Below are 26974 nucleotides of genomic sequence, written 5' to 3' on the forward strand. Positions count from 1 at the left end.
TTTGTTATGGCTTACTTTATTTTATATAGTTCTTGAATAACATAAAATTTAATACAGTTGATTGACATTGAAAAAATAAAAACTACACCTTTCTTGATTAATAACAAACATTTTATGTTTAAAACAACAATAGAACAGATTTTAAATCATCATAAGCACTAAACAATTTGTCTAAAACTTTAAAAAACTAACAGATAACTTTGTAGTTTGTATTTTGTCAACCCTACAACTGCAATAATACAGATCCAAGAATATTTTTAATAATAGGAAAAATTATATCTATAAAGAAAATTGAAAAAGCTAATTTTCAAACTGTGGGTTAACAGTTACTAACCTATTAACAAGATTTCTCCTAGTGAGCAGGCACTAAAGATGGCCCTTAGGACCGGGACTGACTCTCAAAAAGTAGGATCAGAAATGAAACAAAACCAACTGTGTAATCTGATTACAAGTTGTGTGAGGGCAGTCGTTTCGTTTAGTTCTGGTCGTCAGGGAGATGTCGTCGTCGAGGTGTAAATGTTCCACATATTTACGCCTCTTCGAGACTCTCGTACAAAAATACACCTCTGTATCACACACCCACATCAGTTGAAAGTCTACAAATGGTCAGCTCAAAACAGCGTATCAAAATATAAATAGAAAAGTAAACTAATACAAATACAATACACTTTAAATAGTTATCAATTTTACAAAATAGTTTCAATTACTTTTTTAAGCTATACAAAACAAATACATGTTCAATTTACAACATTAGTACAAATTAATTTATTAGCAGACCCCGAAAAGAACTACAACTAGAGATAAAAATCTTAAATAAAAAACAACCTTACCCTTGGAAGATGATTAGATGGCAATGTTAAGTTTTGTCAGTGGTACATTATCCGAAATAAAAAAATAGTTTTACTAAATTATCCGAGAATGTTAGGTTAGGTATCATTGTATCACAGCCTATTTGTTCTATCTCATAGAGTCATAGCCGGTAGAAGTAGTCAAGTCGTGAAGGAATCAGTCTACATGGGTGGTGGGCCGTTGATGTAACGTAGGGTCGGCCCGAACGTGCGGGATATGCCGCACGAGAAGTCCTCCTCGGTGATAGGTACGAGCGATGCGACGCCCAGTAGTACCAACATCAGCGCCTGAATCGGTAGCGACGCACGCACCACTCGCCCCAGGAAACGGTAACCTCGCGCCAACACGCTGGTGTCCACTATGCCTTCACAGCTGCAACACATCACATACAACCTTAATAAAGTATAAACATTATCTTATGGTAAACCAAAATTATTACAATATGACATGTAAAATAATTAATATCATCTTTTAATTTCCATTCTAAAAATTAAAAATATAAATTTTCCTAAATCAAAAGCGCTAAACAACGTAAAACATATCAAAGAACTATTATGAAGCAATTTATAAATTCTTAATATTAATACAAAACCAGTATTTTTATCATGTAAGATAATCTAATTCTTTTAATTTCACTAAAAAATTTTAATTTTTAATTACTGATCAGTATTATAAAGGTCAATATTTTACTTTCAGTCTAGCATTAAAGATAGGCTTACACAAAAATATGACAAAAAATGTTGTAACAATATTAAGAATAAAAATTATGGTTATTCCAACTAGTTATTAAGACAATTTTATGTAATCAAACCAAAAATCTGTTTTATATTAGTGAAGAAGTCATTTTTGGAGGTAATTGCATTATTATCAGTATTTGTGGTGGATAATGTACAATATTAAATTGTTATGTTTTACTTGCATGCAGCAATGAAAATAAATTTAAGAAAATTATAAACTGAAAACATGGAGTACATACAATTCCAATATTTCTTAAATTTACTCTTTTACCCAAACATGCATACACTTATTTGGTAAACGCAACTTTTACAACTATGTTACATGACCATTTTCATAAAATAAAAGATACAGAAACAAATAAACAAAATATTTACTTTGAGTGTAGCTGGTCAGTGGAGGATCGAGAACTGACGGTTCCACCAGCGGCTTGGTCCAACAGCTGATCAAAGAAAGAAGAAAAAGGAAAAATAAATTAAAACGTGTCAACAACAACTACAGACTAAGGAGTGCAGCTAGGAGCAAAACTGGCAGCCACTACCATACCATTCCCACACACCAATACACAAACTAGTTTCTTATATTAATCTCAAGTCTCAGTTTTGCATCCTGACAAATACATTAGTTCAGAAAATCCAAGAGCAAGTTATGCTACATTAATGTCACATAAATCATATAATACTGTTTTCAAAGAAAATACATAAGAAATAAACAAACATGGTTTCCCTAATATTACAATACTTTGCTCCTAGCTTTAATTACTGACCCATTCATCCATATTTTTGTGGACAGCTGCAGACTGTGGAAAATCTGTTTAAAACTTTTGTTTAACAAAGTTTAAATTAATTTTCATTTATTCATTTTTTATTTCTATTATAGTGGTGTATTTTGACATTTAGTAGGTATTAAATGTAAATCCTTTTGTTAATCAAAATTAACAATAGAGATATTAACATAGATATATTTTTATTATTTAACAAAAAGTTAAGCTGTACTTTAAGAAATTACAATTTTAAGTGAACAAGTTGAAATAAATTGTTGAGAAGCATATGCAGTGCACAGTTACAGCTAGAGTTTACTTCATGATTATGTAAATACAATCAACTCCTGATTATTTACGGCTGTTCCAAAAACGATTAGCAAGGCTAATCCAAGGTCATGCCGAAATGCATAAACCACTGCTGATGAACATAATGAGAAAGTTTAATTTAGACTCTGTTTCAATACACAAAAATCAAGCACAGCTCTCAATTTTAATGCATCTCCAACACTTAATGTCACTTTTATATTACAATTTTACAACAATGTTTTGTTTTAATGTGTTATGCAGGAAAAAAATGAAATTTTAAATAGAAAAAGGACAGTTAGATTATTATTAAGTAGTATACTCAAATCATAATTTAGAAGCCAGTTTACACATTTCTAATTCCTGACTGCTTTTTAGTGTATATTATAAATACTGCATTCGAAAAACACATAAGTTATGCACAAGGAAATAAATAAATATGAACATAAACAATTAATACTGTTAACATTACGTTAATACTGCTTTGATGATAACTGAAAAGCCAATTTGAAATTGAGTGTTAACAATTAAATTATTTTAAGAGATAAGGAGAACCTGTTTATCTCATTTCATGTGTTCTATGAACTACTATTATTGGTTTCTATGAATTATTCTTGGGATTTAAAAAAAAATATTAAAATATATAAGGCATTATGATTTAATTGCAATTTTTATAGCAGTCAGTTCGATAAAACTCCACCAAATGGCAAGGATTTAGGTATATAAAATTGTAGCTACTGCTACTGCATGTGTATGTTTGTCATTAGAGTAGGTAAATAAGTATATTCCTTATATAAACGCATTACCTGTTAAATTGTAAAAATACAACAATTGACTTTTATCTGTTTGAATAATCTAGTTAGATAAGTTATACACAGATCAATTTTAACTATTCTGCTAACTAGAAATGAGCTCTTTAAATATGTATTTAATAATTTACCCATTTAAACTAGATAAACCGTATAATGACAAGTGGACTGACCTCGTGGGAGAGGGTGGCGAGGGATGTATGTGTGAGTGGGTCCTTGCCCAGCACAGTTCCCAACTTGACGAGGTACGAGTCAGTAAGCCTGGTGAGGCTCTGAAGTCGCAGGCGCAAGTGTGTGAGGCGCTCACAGGCACTGGTGTCCGCCTCTGTCTGTCTGTGACGCAGCAGGTGACTAGCTGCCTCCTGTAGTGACAGTACGCGGGGCTCGCACACCTCCAGGTCGTGGCGCAGGTCCTGCAAAGTTCCGATGCTACAGTTGTGGGGTATTATAATACCCAATATAATATTTAATTTCCAAATTGGCAGCAACTGGTCTTAAATTTATAAATATATGAACATAAAAAAGTGACATTAACCAAACGACTTTATAGTAATCTGTGTCTTGCTAGAAGTGAAGAGTTAATTTTCAGAGAGTTCATCCAAAAATGTATAACTGTATATTTTTACACTTTTATAAATTTTAAAACAACCAATCAAATATGTGTTTTTTAAAATAACTGATTAGATTTGGATTTAAACTAAATACAGATTAGTGGGTGGAGTTTACCTTAAATTTGTTGTACTTTGTTTCTATAACAGAAAGTCCGTCGGCCACATCGACAGGCTCCATCTGCTGTATGGTGACCTCTGTCTGTTCCAGCCACTGGACAAGCTCTTCTATTGTGTCGTGGAATTCAGGGTTCTGCACACAAAAACAATGCTGTCAACATAATAATTATAATTATATAACATATGTCCTGTGTTGACTATTCCAAAACTATGTATTAACGCTTATGCAGCCAAATTGCGTAGTTACCATCAATGTGTGTGTACCATCATACTGTATGACCATACGGTGTAGAACCTTGTCCATATTGCAGACGGAATACTTTACATCCTTGAGTGGTCTATGTACGGAGAAGAGCTGTATGATATCTACCTGGACGTAATCCATTAAGAATAATTACTTTTACTGAGCAATGCTAAATTTCATACTATCGGTATTCAAGATTTAGATAACACAATGAGACATAATGTAGGTTGTAGTCACAAATCTAATAGCAACTGTATTACAAGCCAGAATGTTTGTTTTGTTTTATTTCTGCTGGCTTGTACAAAGTTGGATGGACTGGTATAGAAAGAGCGACCAATATATATGATGAATGAGTAGATACGAGGTGCTGTATGTCACTAACACAGTGCTCTATGTCTATCTACCACACTTAAAGTGGTTTGGGGGATTTTATGAGATTAGTTTGGATACAACTGCCTCTATTCTTCCGTGCTCTTTCTTTATCAAGATTTGTTTCTTTCTTTCTGTTTGATTTCCCTCGTAGGTAGGGTTGTCATACCTGCAACAGTGCGGTCTGCAACCGAGTCTCCCAGGTGGCAGCAGTGTTGCAGACAGCGTCCCAGCGGCGATTGATCTCCGCGAGTCTCTCTGTCATCTCGTGAGCCCGTGCCTCATCCTCTGTGTGCTCAGCAAGATGCTTGCCCACAATGTTCAGTGACACCACTAAAGACTTGTGACTGTCAAGGTCTAGCAGAAACTCCTAGTAAAACACAGCTCTGATGTCACAAGCTGTCTACAGATTCACTATCCAAGTTATATTACTCATAAGTTGAGATAGAACCATAATGAAGAGACTATGGGCTTTTATTAGAGACTTGTACATATATATTATTTAAAAAAACAAAAACAAAAACAAACAAAAAATCAAAATATCTGACATGTTGACATGAAAGGCACCCTATATGGGGTTTTATTCTTATTTTACGCAAATTTAAAAACATTTCAATGAGAACTTCTGGAATTCCATTCGTAAATTGTTACATTTTATGAAAACGTATTTTTTTATTTGCATGTGCCCAAATTTTAAACCAGTATCTACCAAAGTATCTCTGTACTTTTGAGTCTAATGCTCATGTTTATCAGCTGAGAGATAATGGTAAGACAGAAAGGAGGAGCTTCGTGTGTCAAAAAAGGGAGGAAATGTGGTCAGATACTGTCAGAAAACCCTGTCTCGTAAGAAAGAATAACAGGATAACAGACAATTTCCATCATTATGTAAGGACAATGAAAGCATTTCAAGAACTGGTATGTGTTAGTTTCTTCAGGATTAAATCCTAAGACGTATAGTAAATACACACAAAAATCCTATTTAAAAAATCTATTGACCATATGTTTTAGGAAATTACACACGAGAAAGAGGGCAAATGCTCAAAACCAGATCTCAAAAGTCGTGTTTCTGTTGTAACACATAGTGATGGTTCAATGTCTGTTCTTCCCTCAATTATCCCAATAGTTAATTAAAAAGAGTTATTAAGTAGAATATTGATGGATTGAATCTTGAATTTTAAATGAAGGTCTGATTAAAACATTGATAAGGTCATGTTGTTATACTAAACCTATGTAACATTGACTTAGACTTTACCACTGATTTATCTTACAAAATGAATTTGGTGGTCTACTAAGTGACTATTTCTGAAGTTACACTCACCTACATTCCTTGAAGGATATGTAAAACATTTGAATGATTTGAAAGAGAGAACTCAAAAATTTATTCCACCATTACTATGGAGTTGCCTGAACAAGAAAAAAAACAGGCTGACAATCTATAGAAGTTTCGCCAATGCTCAAAAAAAGGAAACTGAAGTGGAACTTACCCTGTAATCTTGAATGACTTCCTCCAGTTGATTGATGTTGGAGGGAGGACTTTGTTGTGTCGCTTGAGTGCCTTCTGCATAATCCAGCCACTTCTGGAGCCTCCAGAGGTCATTATCCAGCTGCTTCCAGTTACGGCGAGTACACAGAGGGCAAGTGAACCGGCCTGATTCACTAAACAACAGGTGACACGGTAATCGTTAATATAAAGTAATATAAATCAATAAAAGTTTTAAATTATTCTATTGTTAAAAATAAAACCAATTCATTTATGGTATGGAAAAGACCATAATAGGTTATTGCCTTATTGGTGCTAATTTAATTTAATTTAAACGCATAATTAAAAGCAATAGCTCTTTATCTGTACAATAAAAACGATTCGTTAAATGGCTTGCTAAGTGTTAATCTTGAGAACGTCTTGAACAATTCAGCAAATTTCATTCAACATTTTAACATGTGAATCTGCTGGTAACAGTCTTAATGAAATACAAATTCATTTTACACTAAATTAAAATATAAAGACTGTTTAAATAATTGTCATTAAACACAACTGGATTGCACCAGGTAGGGCTACCATGATTCAGGTCAAATAATCACAATCTGTTTTATACATTTATCATGCAAGTAAACTGTATCAAGATAAATAAGTAAGTGCAGTGATGAAAAACTAAGACAATAATATTATTTATGTGGAAAAATTGGAGAATATAATTTGTCCAAAATTGATGTACCCAGTGACAGATAAGAGAGGAATAAAAAAATTAAGGAATAATAAAAATTCCAGTCAGTACAAAATTAGAAATTAAACCAGCTCTATTTTCTTTATTATCTCTTATCTTGTATAGGTACATAGTCCAGATTTTATAGAATTTCCTTTTTTAGAAAATAAGGAGTCTATGGTTGTGTGTGTTTTTTTAAACTAGACACTTCCCATCTATAAGGGAATAGTACAGGTAAAACCAGTAACCCAGTTCCTTATTTTGTAACTTTATAAGCATCATGTTCTTATTTGTAAGGTAGAAACTTCCATTCATCCTTAAGAATTTTGTGCAAACGATATTTTGGACAAACAATATATGATATTAATTAATAATTAATAGCAATTTTAGTTCTTTAATAGTATGGATGATGATTATTAGTTAAATAAGACCACCTTGAGGATGTTACATGATCATTAACCTTATGTATATTTGCAATAGCACAGTTTATCTTGTATAGTGATATGAAAAATTAGCAATAAAAAGCACAAATAGTTGAATGATGAGCATATCAGCATATGAAATCAGAATATAAAAAGATAGTATTGAGAAAAACAATAACTAAATGTTAATCTGAGTTTTTTCATTCATCTATATTATTTTAATCTTATCAACATCTTGCAACCAAGAGTTATCAAGAAATTGTTTCTGAAATTTGATTTGAACATTATGAACTCGCTGAAACCTCGAATAAACTGAGAACATTCATGCATTCAGTATAAATATTACTCTGTTATTACTGATAATATTCTTAACTGATCCCAATAATTAGAGATTACAAGAGTAATTCAATAAGATTTTGTTGTAGTGATTGTTTAGTACAAAACTGAAATTTTTATTTTAGAAACAACCTATTTCATCTGCACACAATGACAAATAGACAGTTAAGACTTATATGTTACTGTATTAATGTCTAGACAACAGCATCAAAAACACCAACAAATCCACTAGTTATGGAATTTCACTTAACTGTATACAATAAAATGTGTAGGACTCCTCGTGAGCAGACCTGTAGAAAAGAAGAAGAAGAAGTTACAAACCGAAAAGTCACACACCGTAAGCACACTTAGAAGAGATATGCAGTTAGTAAAATATCTGTTAATGGCTTCAAAGCTAGTAGAATATTGTTCATAGTGGAATTACCCAGTTTTTGTTATATACTTAACTTCAACTGTGAATAGAACTCATATAATTTAAATCATCATGCTTGTACAATATCATCCAGTGCATTGCAGTTAAAAAAGCTCAGTTATAGGCAATGAAAAGTTCAAATATTATTTGGATGCACTAGTGTTCAAATGAAATGCAAAATCAATTGAATGTACATTTAAAATGACATTTTTACATTGCCAATCACGTGCCTTCATCTTTGAAATCAGTTTATCAGTAGGCCACATCCAGAAACGAGTATCTACTACTTTTAACTCAAAGAGAAAACATCATTAAAATAAACAGAACGCCTATTTATCATGTGATTGTAGTATGCCAGAGGTTCTTATGAAAAGTATCAGATTTAAAGAAACGTGGCATTGTTTTAAGTGTTTCAATATAGGAACAAATTTAATTTTTTCACTGGGTAAAGTCTATTTGTTATATTTCTTAGATCTGTGATGCTTGATTTGAAAATTTGTGTTTGATAAAATTAATCCCATATTGGTGTTAAAAACGTTTTATAGTACTCTCCGCAAAAGGTTATTGTGAGGAAACCTTACCAGTATTCACTCTTAATTACTCTTAACCAGTCTGTTAAATTTATTAATTCAAACATTTATAACAATGTTATGTAAGTTTAAAGTTAATTTATTGAACTACACTAAATTGAGTCCAAGAATAAACTAACTGAAAGATAATAATTCTTGATTCTTCAGACATTACAAATAAAAAATACTGTAATTTTTACTTAGGAGGTTATTGAAGTAATAATCTTGAAGATGAAGCTTATATTGATTATTAAAAAGTAAAGTATTACATAAGGGTTGTTTATTTTAAATTTAGAGATATCTGCATATTGAAGTATGAAGTAAAACAGTTTATATATTTGATATACTTGTTTAGTTATATAAAATACTTGTATTATTCATTATATGTAAGAATAAATCATGATAGATTACTGCAAGTTAGGAGCTATTTGTGAATTAGTATATGTGTTATTTTGATAATATAATAAATAGAAAACTAAGTGAACTGATTTTATGGTTCCCAGCTGAAAATGTGATATGATGGAGGGTTCAATCAAACTAACCATTTAATATATTAAATATTTGTAGAAGAAAGAAATGTGAGTAGAAAATTACATTAACATCCTCATGATCGGCAAACAGGCAATAGATTCAAACTTTTAATTTGTTACCAGTGACAAGACTATAAATTACTATGAAGGCAAACACCTTTAAAGTTATAAAAAATGTTCATTGATGTTTTCTTTAACAAGTTTTACTGGACTTGCATCATAACCATACAGTCACAAGTTACTTTCACTGTAACTTTTAATCAAATGAGTGTGTAGTGTGATGTGTCAAGCATGTAAGGTGGTGCGCTCACTGCCTGGCATAGCAATGCCAACATATACTGACTTATGTCCCCATACCATGTTACGGAGTCAAGTCAACAGACATTTCCAGAACTTCAAAGGCAAGATATAGTAAAATTATTACAATTATAGCTGTTTCTACCCATTCTATCCCATGACAAATTTGTTAATCGCTATCACAGACTCTTTTTTTCTTCCTCATTGGTGGTAGATGTACGTTCCTGCTCTATAGTACAATAATAATAATAGTTAATAATAGTTTTTCTTCTAAATACAATCAGCTCCAATTGAATAATCCAATACTATCATATCAGTATTCATTCGTATACTGTTTCGAAATTCCAATATTCACACAGCCGCACTTACATTAAAAATATAAACACAGATAATCTTATGTTGTCAATTAGTGATCAGCAAAAGCTATTCTTAGAGTTAGGTTTCATTGGAGACCATGGAGTCCAAAAAAACCAATTTTAAATCATTTACTTTAACAAAACCATTTAATAAATTCTTTATGAGAACATGCAAAAGACAAAAAACTATAATACGATGCTGTTGCTGTCAACTCATGTCCAAAGTCATGGCCAGACAGAGACAAGCCAACTCTTGATAAAGCACCCACCTGGCTTCTTGGTCTTCTCTGTCTGTGGCCTGCTTCTGAGCCAGCAACTGCTGATAACGTGTCACCAGCGTCTCTACTTGCTTGCTGCAGGCTTCTTCCGGAGTCAATCCACACTGCTCCACCAGCAGTCCACTCAGGTGTCTAACCAGGTCCACACTGGACTGACAAGCAGCCACACACTTGCCCTGCAACACCAAAACATGACTTGTCACCAGAGTCTCTACTTGCTGATTGCAGACTTCTTCCAGAGTCAATCCACACTGCTCCACCACCAGCCTTCATACTGCATTAGCGAGTGGCCACAAATTAACACTAAATAGCAGTAAAAAGTTCTCCTCATGGTGACGAGGCAATCCAATTAATGTTCACGTCAGAAATGGATGAACCTCGTGATGGAAGGTGTTCTGAAATAGTCACCAATGACAATTTATTTTGCAATTTCAAAGTTATTACACAAAATTGTATAATATGTTCTGATAATCAATTGCCTCTTTAAAAAAAAAAAAAAAAGCAAAAATGAAAAGTATAGTGAGACAGTAAAACACTTTCTGATATGTACCATAATTTTAATGAATTAACAGGTGTTGAAGAAAATAGTAAGAAATAAATACTGCAAGAGATGCAAGTGTGTTTTGCAGCTCATCCACTGAACTAGTGTGAGATGTAATGAGCATACGCAATAGCAACCATGTTAATTTTTCTACAATATAAAATTTAGTAATTTTTAATTTTTACTTGTATGTAATGAAACTAGTGTTAATTAAACTATTCAGAAACAAAATTAAAATGTTATCGAGTTCTGGGTGATTTCAACCAATATTTGTTCAGTAGAGAAGGCCAAAATTGGATTCTCAAGCTGTCACTGATTTATTAGCTAAATTTTGGATTAGGAGAAATGATAAGAAACAATTACGTAATAAAATTAGATTATCTTATTATGGTAGAGACTTTGTCAAAATTTAAATGCAACTTAAGTTGGAAGAAAACAATGATATTCAATTAAAAAAGGTGTTTGGGATACTTACAGCGCTTTGTGTGGTGAGCTTATCAAGCGCGGCAAGGGAGTCGAGGTTGGCATTGCACTCACGTATGGCTGTTTGTAGCTCGTAGATGTATGCGTCTCTACGCAGCAGTGGTGCTGGCAGGGTATTCACCTGCACTGACGTATCCGTCTCGAACTTCAAAGTTTCCACTTGCACCTCCTCATTGACAACCTGCCACAAATAGGTTAATACATAATAGTTGGTCAGAGCATATTTCTGTTATAGTAGTCTTTTAACACAGTTGAAAGTCTTCTTCATCATTACTGTTGCAATATTTTTCCCAGTCTATATTTTTAAATTTTAAAATTCCAAAGTAAATTGTTCTATTAATTTACAAAATACATTTTTGTGATTGCATGCATTTTCAATAATTCTTCACAAGTTCAAGCAAAAGTATATAATAACAAGGGATTTTAATAATTCAAAAAAACTATTGATGTTAAATGTAAACATACATTTTCAATGTCCTTAATTTTAAATGTACATAAAAATAATTATAGTGTATCATAAACTGTTTTTACCATTGTTTTTAATCAATCTTGAACAGAATGTAACAAACAAATATTGAACGTGCCAACTCGCTTATGTTGTGTTATAGATTCAAGCACATAAGCACTAGTTATCACTTCAGTGATACTTTTGATAACAACTACTAGTGACTGGAAACCTGAGTGACATATGTCCTGATAAGGGGAATTTTATATTCAAATCAAACCAGATAATTTTAAAGAATTTGCACACTTCTATAAATATACACTTTTTACAGTAAATTAATTTTATAGTTAATTTGGTTTCATTATGCATTTTTATAGAGTATTACCTCTTAAAATTTTTATAAAAATTACAAACTTTTAGTGGGCTGAGACAATTTAATTATTATTTTTTACGGAAACTATCACTGAAGTTTTGTCCAGATGAGAGTAATAACTATAATATATGTTTGGAATGCTAGAAGATTAGAGATGATTTTATCTGAACAAGGTGAGACACGTCCTCACAGATTTTATATTTATCTCACATCTTGTAACTACATTTTAAGGGTTAATACAGTGACAGAACAATTATGTGTTTGTTGAATTGATAAGACATCAATCCCCTTCAAAATTCAACGATTTTGATTGAAACAATCAAAAATAAAAATGTACAAATTTTTTTTGAAACAGTTTTACCGAAATGAAGATTATTATTAATGCTTTCTAAGACATTGAAAGCAGTGAACACAATTTACTACTATTATTGCTGTACTAAAGTCTGTACATGACTTGTGTTGCAGTGAAGGTGTATAAGTATAACAATAAGTAAAGTATAACAATCAATTACATTTCTCTTGCGACACTCCTCCTTGGTGGCATCAATGAGTTGCTTCATGCGCTCTGTGATGTCCTTCCACAACAGCTGATACTCATCGACCAGCTGCTGTACTTTGGGCACATCCGAAGGCACACAGCCATTCATCACCTCCAGTCCGAGTAGGTCTGCCGTCTTGAGCAGATCTCCGTGACTCTCCAGCTCCTTCTTCAGGACCTTGTAAGAATACAATTCAGAGTCACTGACTTGTGGGATTTCGATATGATAAGGCAATGTAATGGATAGGTGAGAAAACTTTGATAGCCGCAATATTTATTTTAATTAACTCATCACCTACCAGTTACACAAACTACTATGTTTAATGATTAATACCTAGAAATTAATGTAAAAAGGTTTAGTCAGTATGGCTATTAATCAGATATAAGGTTTTAAATATGTAAATATGTTGAGTAATATTTATAAGCAATACTTAATTGGTATTGATTTAAAAAATGTACAATGATCTTGAATAAGGCCTTGAAGAAGTCATTTATTCATTTATTGAGGTTGTCATAAAATATTAAAATCGAAGAAACACATAAAATCAAACTAAAACATAAGATATCAAATGCTGTGTTTAATCATTGGTTTATACTGTATATTTTGATTCAGCATATACACTACTACAACTAATACGAGGTAATTGTACAGGAAGTCCCTACACCCACTAACTCAAGTGATTGTAGTTTTATGGTTCTTTTACTATTTAAGAGAACCACAGTTTAGAATAGAGTAATATTTTTCAAGTTCTAATAGAGGAATTGTAAATTTCAACAACATTAGCGATTTATTTTTGTTTAGAAGTTACTACACACACCGTGTTGTTTTTGTGGTATGTACAATGTTATATTATCAACTAGCTGTTTCCCGCGGCTTCGCACGCGTCTCTTAAGCTTTGCCCGTATATTTCTTTGCCTTCAAATAGTGTTTGGATATTTTAATATACGTAACTACTGTGTTGTAATTGCAGTTTATAATGTGCAGGCGCTTTGATAACTTTTATATCTTGCAGTACAGCCTGGTGGTTAGTTACATCAATGGGCATTGCGTATAAACCTTCTACATAGAAAAATACAAATTTTCATAGTGATCGGTCCAATAGTTTCTGAGTCTATAAAGGACAAACACACAAACATTCATTTTTATATATTATGATTGCAGAAACAGTTTAAACAAAATTTGTCGTTTCTCTTAAGCTTACTCTATGCTTTAAAACTATAAGTGTAAAGAAATTTATATATAAATATATTTTTTGTCGCATTATATATGTTTACAAAGAACAGCTGATTAAAAATTTGAAAAGACTCTTTCACTTAATAACATATGTTTGCTGCAATGCATTTCTTACGGGTATTTCTGTAACCAGTGGGGCGGAATCCTGAATCGGGAAAGGGATAAAAAGTATCCTATAACCTTCTACAGATCAAGACGAACAAATTAAAAAAAAAATTAGGCGAATCCGTCCAGCCGTTTGTGAGTGATGCTGTTACACACGAACAGTTTCATTTTTATATATATAGATATAGTAATAAATAGGCATTAGACCTTTATAATATAATTGAATAGATTTCTACTCGAACACGTACAAAGGAACAAGAGTGAAACTTAAAAGGCACATTAGTTTAAAATTGCTAATAACAGTACTAAAAAACTCAATGTAGATATTTTCTGAAAAATTACTTTTCTATATCAATTTTATCATGTTTACTTTCACGCTAAAGCTGTAATGTTGCATATAATATTGCATGAAATAAAAGATTGATGTGTGCAAAGCCGAATTTGCAGCATTCTTCAATTCTTCAGGAAGCGAAATATTTATTTAGGATGAAGAGTCCATGTATGGCACAGAAAACTACTAAAAGATCTATACTCACCAGCAACCTCTTGAGTTTGTTCTTGTGCGTGTCAAGGTCACTGTCATCAACATTGTCAGTCTCCAGTAGATCTATCTGTGTGAGCCGCACATCAACATCCGTGAGAGCTAATACGGCTGCGCCCTGAGTTTCTGTGAATGTGCGCCATCGTTGCTGTCTGCTACGCAGTACGGCCAGTAGCTCGTCTGCCCGTGTACGCAAGGTCGACCACTCGGTTATTCGCCCACGCACCTCCGCTGTCAGATTGTCCAGTGAGCTCTGCGTGGCCAGGGTGGTGTACGAGGATTGTAGCAGGTCCAGTGCTGGCCGTCGACACTCTACCTCCGTTATCACTTTCTGCCATCACATAAAATTAATCAAAGAGTGTTAAATGGTTACATCATTTTAATAATCTATAAATTGAATAAAAAAGTGAAATCGGGAAAATTAGTTCAGTTCTTCAGACATTAAGAAAGTTTGGATTGTAAAATAATGTTTATTAATTGCAATAAAAATAATTTCTCACTTTTAAATAAACATTTTGTTTTATAAGAACATTTTCATCGAAGTTAAAATGTAATAGTATGTCATTAAAAAGTTGATTAAAATTTATAATTAATTTTTCAACTACAAATCTATTATCTTAAAAAATGTACTCTCGACAACATTTGGATTGTTAATAATGCTAACCTCAACATCTCCAATGAGGGTGGGCAAGGCTTGTAGCTGCAAACAGTCCGTCTGCCTTTGGACATTGTCGAGGGTGTCAGTCTGCGTCTGCAGCCACTCTGTCTGCTCCTCACATAACCGCAGTACTTCCTGCAGTAGCCGCCAGGTAGACATCAGCCGTGCCTTCCTTTCCGTTACTACCACACACACATTTTTCCACCTGCAACAGCATATTTCTAGTCATCGCATTTATTTTAATGTCATATAAAACAAAGTTCTGTCAAAATTCTTATTTTTAAGCAAGAATTGTGTAAGAATCAATAAAGATAAGTTTTAATTTTAATTATCTATTTTAAATCTAAAGAACACACAAATGTTCCTAAGGAAAGCATTTTAAAATACAAAAATGAATGCCGTTGAACAAAAAATACTGAAACTCTATAAAAAGAAGCTGCTTGATCGCACACAAAAATAATTGAAGGTCACAATTGTACCTGCGCTCGAGGAGTTGCATGGCTGTGGAGATGCCATCGGTGTTCAGTTGTACATTTGCTGAGTCACAGTCGTTGAGCAGCACTTCACAGTGGTTCAGCACATCACCAACAGGTCCGCTGTGCTGCTCTATGTCCTTGGTGAGAGCCTGCACACATACAGACTAATTAGTCTCAACTCACACCTCACTGTCATTGTACAATTAGACACAAACTGATTTACAAGATTATGTTAACAGGATGAGCTTTTAAAACTCGCTATTTACAAATTGTTGTTAAAAAAATCCTGTGAACTAATTTATTTGAATATTTTAAAGGCAAGTCTAAACATTAGAGTCATAAAATGTGTCAAGTATAAAGAATCAAAATTAAATTTGTAATAAAATGATAAATAATAAGATCATTTATTCTACTACTTATTTGATGACAATGAATCAAGTTTGAAGATGTATAAATCTATGAACTAAGATGTTTGAAGATGGTACAAATATACCAAAAATATTATGTTAGAAGAAAAATAAAGTACAATTTGCTACAAGGTGAAGCAGTCTAATAGGTATAATTACAGCAGACCAATACTGAAAATATATCTTCACAGTTTCTAAATTTAAAATCCAAATATTTAAACACTGACCTAATATGTCTAAATCATAATTAAAAAACATTACATTTGAGTTTTTATAATTTTTAGGCAACAAAATATTAAATTAAAATTGTTATTTTGATACACACAAAAACTAAGAAGCTTTGGTTTACACAGACAATTATAAAAATTTATCAAACTAATTACATTTAGTCTAAATATTGTAATGATTTACTTTATGTATAATTACAACACCTCCATTGTTAAAACCTTTTTCTATCTATGGTAGCCTGAACACATACAATAATACTAGTGTAAATTAATGTAGCTTGAAGATACTAACATCATGATGAGACAGGCATTTGTTGAGGCCAGCCTCTGTACAAGTCTCTAGGATGACGGGTGTTGCCAACTGAACTTCTATACAGTGCAGCCAACTGCGGAGCACTTCCATCCTCTGCTCCAGCACACTCATCCCCTGAAATATCAATGAATTGATTTTTTGACTCTCACAAAAAAGGTAAAATAATTCAGTAATTGTAAACTTAAGTTTATAAAAATTAAATTAGGAAAATTGAATTGCAACAATTAATGACTGTGCAGAAGAATTGTTGGAAAATAATCCAGGAAAGTTTGACAGGCTTACTTCTAGAATGTTGAACATGTGATGACAATCCATTGTAAATGCAGAATAGATTTGTTTGGGAATGTACACACACACACACAAGACTGTTACTGGTCTCCCTGCTGGAATGAACTCTGCCCCTTTTCTAATCAGTAAGTGATAACACTTGCCCATTTGTTGTCAATAATAGAATAATAGCAATCTTTTTTATCTATATTTTCATTATAGAGATTTATTCTCTTAAAGACCAACAGTACTGAAATAATCTTGAGTGTTTGTTTTCTTGTACAAGAACAATTTAAAAACCGTTTTACTTCCTTATTTTTGGTTACAGATTTTTTAACATCTCTAATGTAAATTATTTTTTAAATGCATCCAACTGGCAGTAGGGTTCTTTTGTGTAGCATATACAGTATTTCATAACCAAGCATTTTACTGAATAACAATGGACAATATTTTGTTGAATAATTAGAATAATATTGGAAAATCAAAAATTAGTGGGGTGTATGTATGAAATAAAACTTTAAAAATAACATCTCAAAGATATTTCACCTTGGTTTAGGGTTTTAGTATTGTTCTTATACCACAAAATAAAGACAATCATCAGAGCAGATAATTTTTGATAAAATTTATGTTGTTCAGAAAAATATTTACTAATATGTAAGTAACTTGCAATAAATAAGTTTATTTTCAATGTACAATACAACAATTAGTTTGTTAGTAAAATATTTAATATTACTATTTGTTGTAATACTAATTATTGTTAAGTTATTGAAAATGAAATTGAAATAATTAATACTGAATATTAAAATTAGTGATTATATTTATTAAGATAAACAAAGCCACTTTTATGGTGGAATAAATAGTTAGGGTATAAAAAGCAATGAAATAATAATCAACATAGGAAAAGAAAAGTAATGCGTAAAAAAGTAGTATAGAAATATAAATCATAGTTTTTTTAATTTGGAAACAAAAACTAAAAATTAATCAAAGCAGTCTAGTGGTTTATGTATTTCATGACTGATTATGCATTGCTTGTAAACTGTAATCTTCCAATATATATGGCAATAGTTAAAGTTAATAGTTTTACTTTATGAAAAATTAAACAACGAAATAAAAATAAGTTGCTAGAATTTAAAACAAATTTTTCTTTGTGGTAATTTATGATTTGTCATGATCAATAGTTTAATTTTCATCAAAGGATCTGTAGCTACCAAGTGACATAGAGTCTGATCTTGGAACCATGATAATGATCTGATACTACTGTACAGTGTTAATAAAAATTTTAAATTACAAACTGGAATTTAATTTTTTTTAAATGAACAAATAGTATAACAGTTGTACATGGTACAAGTATTAAAAAAATTACCTCGATGATCTGTCGTAACTTGTTTGCACGAGCACTTGTCATCTGCTGCACCTTGTCCCAGGCATCTTCCACAGCGGAGACTCTTGCCTTGACTTCGGCTCGGCGAGGTGTGGCCTCCAGCCCTTCCGCTTCTACCAGCTCAGCTCCTGCCCCCCGCAGCCACTCCACCTCTCTCCGCCTCAGCACCACTTCTGCCTCCAGCTCAGTCTCCAGTCTCCGAAGCACCTCTTCTGGCTCTCCGCAGCTCACTGCCAGGCTCTCCAACCGCCGCCCCACACCCGTTGTCCATGTCAGGAACCTCTCCTGCCTGTACACACATTGGTTTTCAGTATTAAATTTATTAGCTCACAATAACCAAATGCCAATGGCGCAGTGTAGTGGGTACGGCGGTTATCGCAAGATAACCAGATCAAGCAACGCCGAGCGTGGCTGCTATTTGGACAGGTGACCGCTGAGCGATCCTGTCCTTGCAAGCGGCCCGCCTGCCCGGCCATTGGTGGTGGTTCGGAAGTCACCTTTAAGCCGTTGGTCCCCAGGTTAAGTGTTAGAGAGGGCTTCTTAGCCCTAACTTCGCCTGGTAAAACAAGACATTCTTTACTTTTTTTTTTTTTAATAACAAAACTGCTTACTCTGTTGGGCCTTTATTCGTTTTTCAATAGTTTACAAAACAAACATTGGCAGGCTAATCTAAAATTGTATTAAGAGTTGAATTAAAGTTTTCCATTTCAAGAATTAAAATAATTTGCGCTTCTGGAACAAGATTGTAAAAATATAAATTTCTTACATTAATTCTGGAACAAGATTGTAAAAATATAAATTTCTTACATTAATTCTATTTTCATAGTGAATAATTGTGGACCAATCAATCAATCAATTCATTTATTGCCAAAAACATAACATGCATAGGCATTCGTCAAGAAAATTATAATATCCTAACTTAAAGTATAGACTACTGACAGATCAAACACAACAAGACCAAATCAATATAACAGGAGTGATCTACAATTTATTATCCTCAACGTATTCCCGGACACTGTAATATTCTCTCGAAATAAGAAATTTTTTCAGATGATTTTGAAATTCCCTATCGTCAACAACAATTTTCAAGCAGGATGGCAAAGAGTTAAAAAGGCGGATGCAGGAGTAAAGACTTTGTTTTTCAAAAAAAAGATGTTTTATGGCAGGGTAGGATTAGGTTGTTTCTTTTTCTTAAGGAGTAATTATGGGCTGGATTAACGTTGACTGAAAAAAGGTGGGGATACTTTTTGTAAAAAGAAAGACACTGAAGGATATAAATGGATGGGAACGTAAGGATATTATTACTGCGAAAGAAACCTCTACAAGACTGGGAACGACTCAACTTGAAAATAATCCGTATAGCTCTTTTCTGGAGACGAAAAACATATTGAGTTTTCTTACTCTCGTATCCCCATATAGAGACTCCATAGCAAAGGTAAGGATAAAAACAGCCATAGTAAGTAAGCAAAAGAATTTCCTCACTAGCAAAACAGGATAGTCTATACATCAAAAATATGCAGCTGCTTAGTTTTTTCGTGACTTTATCAATGTGACTAAAAAAGTTTAGCTGATCATCCAAAACAATTCCAAGATAATTAACATTCAAAGAAGGACACATTTCTGACTCTCCAATCATAATGTTTTGAGATTCAATCAACGTTTTAGCAGACTTTCTAATTCCAAAATCAAGAAAATTGGTTTTAGATGTATTTACAAACAGAGAGTTTTCACCCAACCACTGCAGCAAATTACTGGCCTGAACAAAGGTTTGGATTTCAAGCTCGGCTCGATTGCAACCAGAGATGACCAAGGAGGTATCATCAGCAAACAAAAGCAACTTGGAACCTTTCACGCTTCGATGGATGTCATTTATGAATAGTAAAAATAAAAAAGGGCCAAGTACGGAGCCTTGGGGAACTCCAGTGCGTACTTCTCGCTCCTCAGAAAATTGTTTTCTTAAGCACCCTGTATCATCAATAAAAGGAATTTCAACAATCTGTCTGAAAGGACCTGTTGTTGAGGTCACCTGGTCTTAAGGACCTGTTGACCTTAAATAATAACAACATTACTACACAGAATGCTTACACTCATTCTAATGTATGCATAATCGATCTCATACAAAGGATTTAAACTATTCACTACTCCCCATAAAATGTTTAAAATGCCACGATTAGTTGTAAACAAAAAAGTTAGCTAACAATTATCTGACCTCTTATCAAACATCTGGCCAAGCCTCAGCTTGTCCTCCAGTTGGTAGCACAACATGTCCAGCTGTTGTTCAAGGTCACCGTGTTGTTGCCATAATAACCAGACCCTTTGGTTGACAGTTTTCATGTCCACAGGATTCAGTGAATCCTTTAGTTGCTCTTGCGTCACTCCCAGCAGTTCGAGATCTTTGGTCAGTCCAGACACTCTCTCCTTGGCTTTCTGGAACGCAAAATAGAATATTCCAGTTAGTGTTTCTAATTATAGATATTACTGGTGACACTTTTCATTCACTGATGATAAGGAATTAAAACCATAAATTTATTTCTTATGGATCAATTTAACCACCTTCAAAACTAACAATAATTAAATGGTGCAAAAAATGTATGTTACTTATGATTTTAGCTAGGTAGCAATAATCATGAAACGGAACTCAACAAAAATAAGACGTACTCAGTTGAACCATAACAAATTGATCTTGCCACTAATACATTTCTCAGAGCAGTCAGTTTGCTACTGGTTTCCAACCAACCTTGAGGACATCGAGGCGTTGCTGTATGCGGTGGAAGCTGACTGGCACACATGCCTCCGTACCGTCTGTGGCTTCAGTCTCCAAAGACGCATGGACCTCGCTGAACACTCGCTGAGCAGACTCCACCTCTTGTTCATACCGGTCAGTCAGCTCCTGCAGTCCCACAAGGAACCCTAGCCTGTGGACAAATGCTAAACTTTAGTTTTTGCTCACAACTTTAATATTTGTGGTTGTGGAAAAACCTTCCAAGTTTACTAATGAGTTAGAATGAAAATATTTTTAGTAGCAAATACGCTTTGATTTGGTGAAAATGAAACTTCAACCACAATATAAAACATTAAAAAACTAATTATAGTGTTAACTCAAAAATGGACATATATATTACAGTTGTTCGGGACATTTGACAATTAACATTTTCACACATGTACTTGATTCCTACTTTAAAATAAATCCCAACTACTTTATTATGAAATATAGTGTATAAATAATATTTTTCTTGGCAAATACTACAAAGAGAAATGACTGATGTAAATAAAGTTTTTCTGCGTTTAAATAAAGAAACTCAATCTTTTCAGTTTCTCTTAAAATGTTTAATAAATTATATTTTAAATCGTCCGATGTTATCTAAACCCTACCTAATTGTTATAATCACATTTTCTAATTTTAAAAATACTGCATGATAGATAATCAACTCACCAAGTCTTCAACCCCGCTCGGATACTGCTGATCTTATCCACAACGGCTGTGTGTTCCAGTTTAATGGATGTTGCCAATGTTTCATCACAGAATTTACAGAGTTGTGTCAGTTGTGCGCTTAATTTTTCTGCTCTGTCCTCGCCACTGGGTATTTTGTCCAGAAGTGTCTGGAAAAATATCAATTTTTAAGAGTACGGTTCCTAATTTTTGTTTGTTTTATTATTGTTGATTTTAATTATAGGATGTTGTTTTTAGGTTTTTCAAAATAAGTGTAAATTTTCCATGACAACATTGTTGACAGTAGGAGATAAAACTGGTGACAATAGCTGTACTCTTGAGCAACGCGGGTCTCCGATAAAGTGAAGTCTCACTTGGGATGGTTGCTATAACGTACAGTATTTACAGGAATAACATCGTTCGTAAATTGCCCAAAAACGTTTAGACATGGAAGTGGGTAGGCTCTGACCCTAATTTCCAGTATTTTATGGTTTGTGAACAAATTCAACTGTTTCGGGTTTACCTATTACTGTAAGAAATATGTAGGAATTATGATATTCTTGCTGATAGGTATAAAGTATTTAGGAAATATACTACTTGGCATTGAGTAATTGAAGTAAAATTTGGTTTCTCTTAAACCATTATAATAAAGAGTTCAATTTTTTTTTGTCAGCTCCAAGTGTAACTATTAGTAACTGAAGTTGTAAGTAATTAATGTTAAGACCATTAAAACTGTGAGTAAACAGCTTTTCTGATTTTGAATTTTTAAAATAATTAAATAGTTACTTCTGAATAGAAATTGTTAATATGAGTGAATTTTACAGTTGATTGTCAGACTTACCACTTATTACCATATTACCACATTTTATTCAGTAAATTTTTATTTTAAGTAATTATTCAATTAATTAGAAAAGAGCATTTTTATGCTTTGACGTTTACCTAATATTTAATATAAAATACATATTTTTTACTTTAGATTCAAGATTCAAGATATTTTATTGTCATTAAGCAAGTAAATGTTACTGAATCTGTACAATATTTACCTGTATCCTTTGAATAGTTTTCGGTATCATTCTCATGTGCATGTATCGCAGTCTCAGTCTTGACTTGTCCTTCTCAACATCACGGAGCCAGGCCAACAGAGCCTTGTGGTCCTTGCGGTACTGCTCCCAAATGTTCATCCGGCTCCGTACCTGACACATCACACACTCGTCAGTACCGTTGTATCTATCTGTGGTATTCAATAACCTAACCAGGGTCATTCAGATAATATCAATAATATCAGTAATTTTTCATTCAGTTCAGACAAATGCGTTGCATACATTTTAGTCCTTTGAGAATCTGTTTTTCTACACAAAAAAAAACTTTTTATATACATTTTAATGATATTTTACATGAAAATTTGATTGCTGGTGATGTATTTTTAATTTCATATTTCATAAATGAATTAGATTACAATATTGTAATTTTACAGATAGTTGTCCTATTGGCTATTGTATCCACATTATTTGTAAAATAAAAACGTTTAATCTGCGTATGGAAATGGTAGGCGTTACAAAACCTCACCTTATATTTCACAAAAATATACAGAGCAATATAAACAAATAATAGTAAAAAAAGGAAACACGTTTAAGATCTTGTCAAAATTGTTTAAAATAATCTTTTTCTTTTATGTGCCATCTTAAGAAATTGGAAGTTTCATTTTCACATTTCATATCTCTTGATATATATATATATATATGTTTCTTACATACATTTTTATTAAATATCACGACAAATGCCGATATTTCTACTATTTTGAATGTATACAAATAAATCAATTTTTGTTGTAATTTGGATGAAAAAAAACAAATGCAACTTTACAATACAGTAACCTAAACCATTAATAAATAATCCAGTTTTAATTAAAAATTTATAAAGACATAAAGCTACACCTCCGGCACGTAAAACGCGAGATTTACAAAAGACCCTGTTACCTGAGCCTCCCGCTCCATGATACGAGCCAGTGTCTCATTGTGCAGGTTGGTAAGACTGTTGAACTGCTCGGCTACGGACAGCTCCATCGTGGCCTCAGGCTCACTCTTGTTCAGCAGCAGGGACTGCTGGCTGCTCAGCAGATTCTGATGTACCTATGTGACAGATGGAATTGTTTTTATTTAAAATTTTTGAATCTTGATGATTTAGCGTTGGATGAAATGTTAGCCATTCAATGTAGAAGAGAACATATATTAATCAAAACTGTACAGCTAAATATTCACCCATTCTGTATTGTGAAAATGATTCAAAGGTGTCATATGATGTTTTATATAAATTCACAATTGTTTCTTCCACTGCAGAAAATAGCATCCTTCTTACAAACATGATCTAAAGTGATGAAACATATATCGCTGCTTATTAATTACTTTTTAGACAATAACGTAATAGTATACAGTAATTTAAAACATTTTATCACCAGGATTTAGTGGTAAATTTTTTGTGCACAAAACTTTATTCATAGTGAGTGGAAAACGGAGTACCTGAACAAATAAAAGGTCAGGGAGTCACCCACTGGCGAACACTTACAATTAAGTTTTCCATAGGTGTAGATTTTAAGGGGACTTTCAACCAAAATTTTTATAAAAATTTGAATTCTTTTTTATTATTGTAAGTTATTGTTTAGTTTCTCCCCTTTACAAATATATAACTCTTTTTGTGCACAATTAGGTATAACTAACTAAAAAAAATAAATGCTGAACGCTTGCACACAGTTGTAGGACGCCGCCCGCAACAGTTTCAGCCATCTGTCTTTTCATATACATAATATAAAGAACCCTATGATCATAGTAAGCATTTCCACCTATCTACAGTTGTGATGGAGGAAATAAAGAGTATTTTTAAAGATCTTTCTGACTCAAAACTTCTTGAAAAATGTTGTAAGGGGAAGACTCAAAACCCCAATGAGTCATTCAACAACACAGTATGGTCCATAATTCCGAAGCGAGTATTTGTGACGTTTCCAACTCTCAAGTATGGAGTATACTCTGCTGTATGTGCTTTCAACGATGGTTTCAATAATTGAAAAGTTAGGATTTTGGCCGGGTACAAATCTTGTGATGGCTATGAAATTACTTGAAGCCTCGCGACTACGAGAGGCAGAAAAAAAGCGCAAGACCTACAGAAGAAACTAAGATACTCCAGAGCACTAAAAAGGAAGAGATTAGAAGATCAATTTGAAGAAGAAGAGGATCCTGACAACCCTTCATACAGAGCAGGACATTATTGAAGTCAGTTGACCTCAACACAGGAAGAGGTATATTGAGTTTATTGAGTTTCCCGAAACTTTGATTTTTTTTAAATTTATGCCTTTTTTTCTCAAGCAGTTATTGAGATATCAACTTGAAATTTTTATGGTATTTGTATGACCCTATTACCTAGTATGTACCAGGAGGTTGTCATAAAATGTTACATAATACCGTTAAAAAAAACTTTTTTAACCCTAAAATTTGTTGTAAAAAGGTGTTTTTTATAAAAAAAAAGTTAAAAAACTTAGGTATGTAATATTGAAAAAAACTTCTTTGGCATACTAAAATAAGACATAACCTACAAGGAGAAAAAAATTATGGCTATATTTCATATAGTTCCTGAGATGAATGGCATATAGTTAACATTGAGTTAGATAGGCATTAAAAGTCCCCTTAAGATAAGTAGAATAGAAAATTTGGAAATAATATAACAAATTTTCCTCAAACACACCCAAGACTCTTACTGAAAAAAATGCGAAGCTAAAATATGTATTCATATAAAATATATTCTCACTGTCATGTCATTGTAGTAAAATCATGTAATGTCCAAGATTAGAATGAATGGATGCAACAAATAATTGTACGTTATTGTATTGGTACTCAGAAGACAAAACTATCAGCCTATTTCTCCAAATACAGGGGTCATAAATGAATCCGTTTTTATTTTCTTTAATTAGCTGTTAGAAACATTAAATTTTTATAAACAGTTCAACAAAAGGAAATCATTAATTATATACCCTATTTGTGTTAATAGATTTCCTATTGCTTCAGTCTTTTTTAGTGGTCGTAACTCCATCTGTTTATTAATTTTCGGATTTCTGCTAGATGCAAAGCTATTAAAAAGTATATTATAATAACTTTAGTAATTCAACTATAGTTGTCAGTGCTCTTCTACAGTATACATTATCTGGCACAATGAATTTTGAGGATAATGCTTTTCAATTTTTATAATTCTTAGAAGATTGTATTATATAATGGATAGTAAGTTCTAATAATCAAAGCACAAATAGTTTTCAGATGACTACTTAAATTGTTATTAGAATAATGAATGTGTTTTATATAAGTAGTAGTAACACTCTTGACTCTTTAACAGGTGCACAAAGAGTATGCCTTGCATTACGACAATCTCGCCCAAGCAAATACTTGGCCGGTAACAGACCACTTGGAAGTGAAAGTGTGCCAAATTGTTATGTCTAAGATAAATCTAAGCATTATCCTTTGTTACCACCATTATACAGAACTACAGTTCGTACAACGACACAATTAGGATAACTGTAGAAGTCCCCATACATCCACTAAACGTCACTATACGTGAGTGAAACATTACTTCTTAGTTTTGGTCTATGAGAAATGCTAAAAGTTGTAAGTACTCGTTTCATATTTTACAGCACAAGTAAATAGGTTAAACTTATAAACCATCAAATAGATTGAGCTATTAATAGCCTAGTTTTAAACAATCGGATGTTACAGCCAAGGGCTGCTCATTGAACCAGAGCAATGATTATCACATACAATGATGATAACACAGAATCACCATTCCATCTAGTCAAGAGATCACCTTATGTAATAATATTCCAAAAAAAAAAAAACGCCACCAATATCTTTGGTAAGCCATAGAAAATTCAGAGATATAGTTATCAGAGATGTACAATCCTTGCAACTAGGAAGGGAATCTTCAATTATGATTTTTCTCAATTCACCTGACACAAATTTTGGTGTTCAGACAGAGACGTGTAGTCATCAGGTATGGCCGAAGAAAGGAAAGCTTGCACGTGTAACAGGTACTCCTGCCACAGTCCCAGTGCTGCCAACCCGTCCTGGTCACGAACCAAACGGGCGGACAAACGGTGGTACTGCTGGAATGTCTCTCGGAACACCTGCTGCCACAGCTAACGACAAACCATAAAAATTTATCACACAGAGTCCTCATCTTCTCAAACCTGGCACTGGCATTTCAAATTTACAGAACTGTCTAAAATATTGTAATTGTATAGTAGAGTAGTAGACGCATGTAAAGTTAAGAAGCTTAAATGTTGCTTAGGATATGCTCTTGTGTATGAAAGACAATAAAAG

At 32.9% G+C, this 26974-nt stretch overlaps 1 protein-coding gene across 1 annotated transcript in view; it reads right to left on the bottom strand.

Annotated features, from left to right (window-relative positions):
- Window positions 1-185: 185 nt before the first annotated feature.
- The window catches only part of LOC124358202 (nesprin-1-like), a 363429-nt gene continuing 336640 nt past the window's right edge, over window positions 186-26974 (bottom strand). The window contains exons 137-157 of the mRNA XM_046810494.1: window positions 26602-26790; window positions 23597-23749; window positions 22664-22813; window positions 21624-21790; window positions 20928-21105; window positions 20400-20617; window positions 18173-18479; window positions 16522-16656; window positions 15599-15744; window positions 15126-15324; window positions 14457-14792; window positions 12556-12759; window positions 11218-11406; window positions 10193-10377; window positions 8011-8049; window positions 6285-6456; window positions 4970-5170; window positions 4186-4320; window positions 3633-3872; window positions 1962-2026; window positions 186-1221 (exon numbers count right to left, since the gene is read on the bottom strand). Coding sequence (XP_046666450.1) covers window positions 1011-1221; window positions 1962-2026; window positions 3633-3872; window positions 4186-4320; window positions 4970-5170; window positions 6285-6456; window positions 8011-8049; window positions 10193-10377; window positions 11218-11406; window positions 12556-12759; window positions 14457-14792; window positions 15126-15324; window positions 15599-15744; window positions 16522-16656; window positions 18173-18479; window positions 20400-20617; window positions 20928-21105; window positions 21624-21790; window positions 22664-22813; window positions 23597-23749; window positions 26602-26790 — 3819 coding nt within the window. The 3' untranslated portion in view covers window positions 186-1010. The remainder of the gene's footprint in view (window positions 1222-1961; window positions 2027-3632; window positions 3873-4185; window positions 4321-4969; window positions 5171-6284; window positions 6457-8010; window positions 8050-10192; window positions 10378-11217; window positions 11407-12555; window positions 12760-14456; window positions 14793-15125; window positions 15325-15598; window positions 15745-16521; window positions 16657-18172; window positions 18480-20399; window positions 20618-20927; window positions 21106-21623; window positions 21791-22663; window positions 22814-23596; window positions 23750-26601; window positions 26791-26974) is intronic.

Source organism: Homalodisca vitripennis, chromosome 3 (genome assembly GCF_021130785.1).
Source record: "Homalodisca vitripennis isolate AUS2020 chromosome 3, UT_GWSS_2.1, whole genome shotgun sequence".
NCBI lineage: Eukaryota > Metazoa > Arthropoda > Insecta > Hemiptera > Cicadellidae > Homalodisca > Homalodisca vitripennis.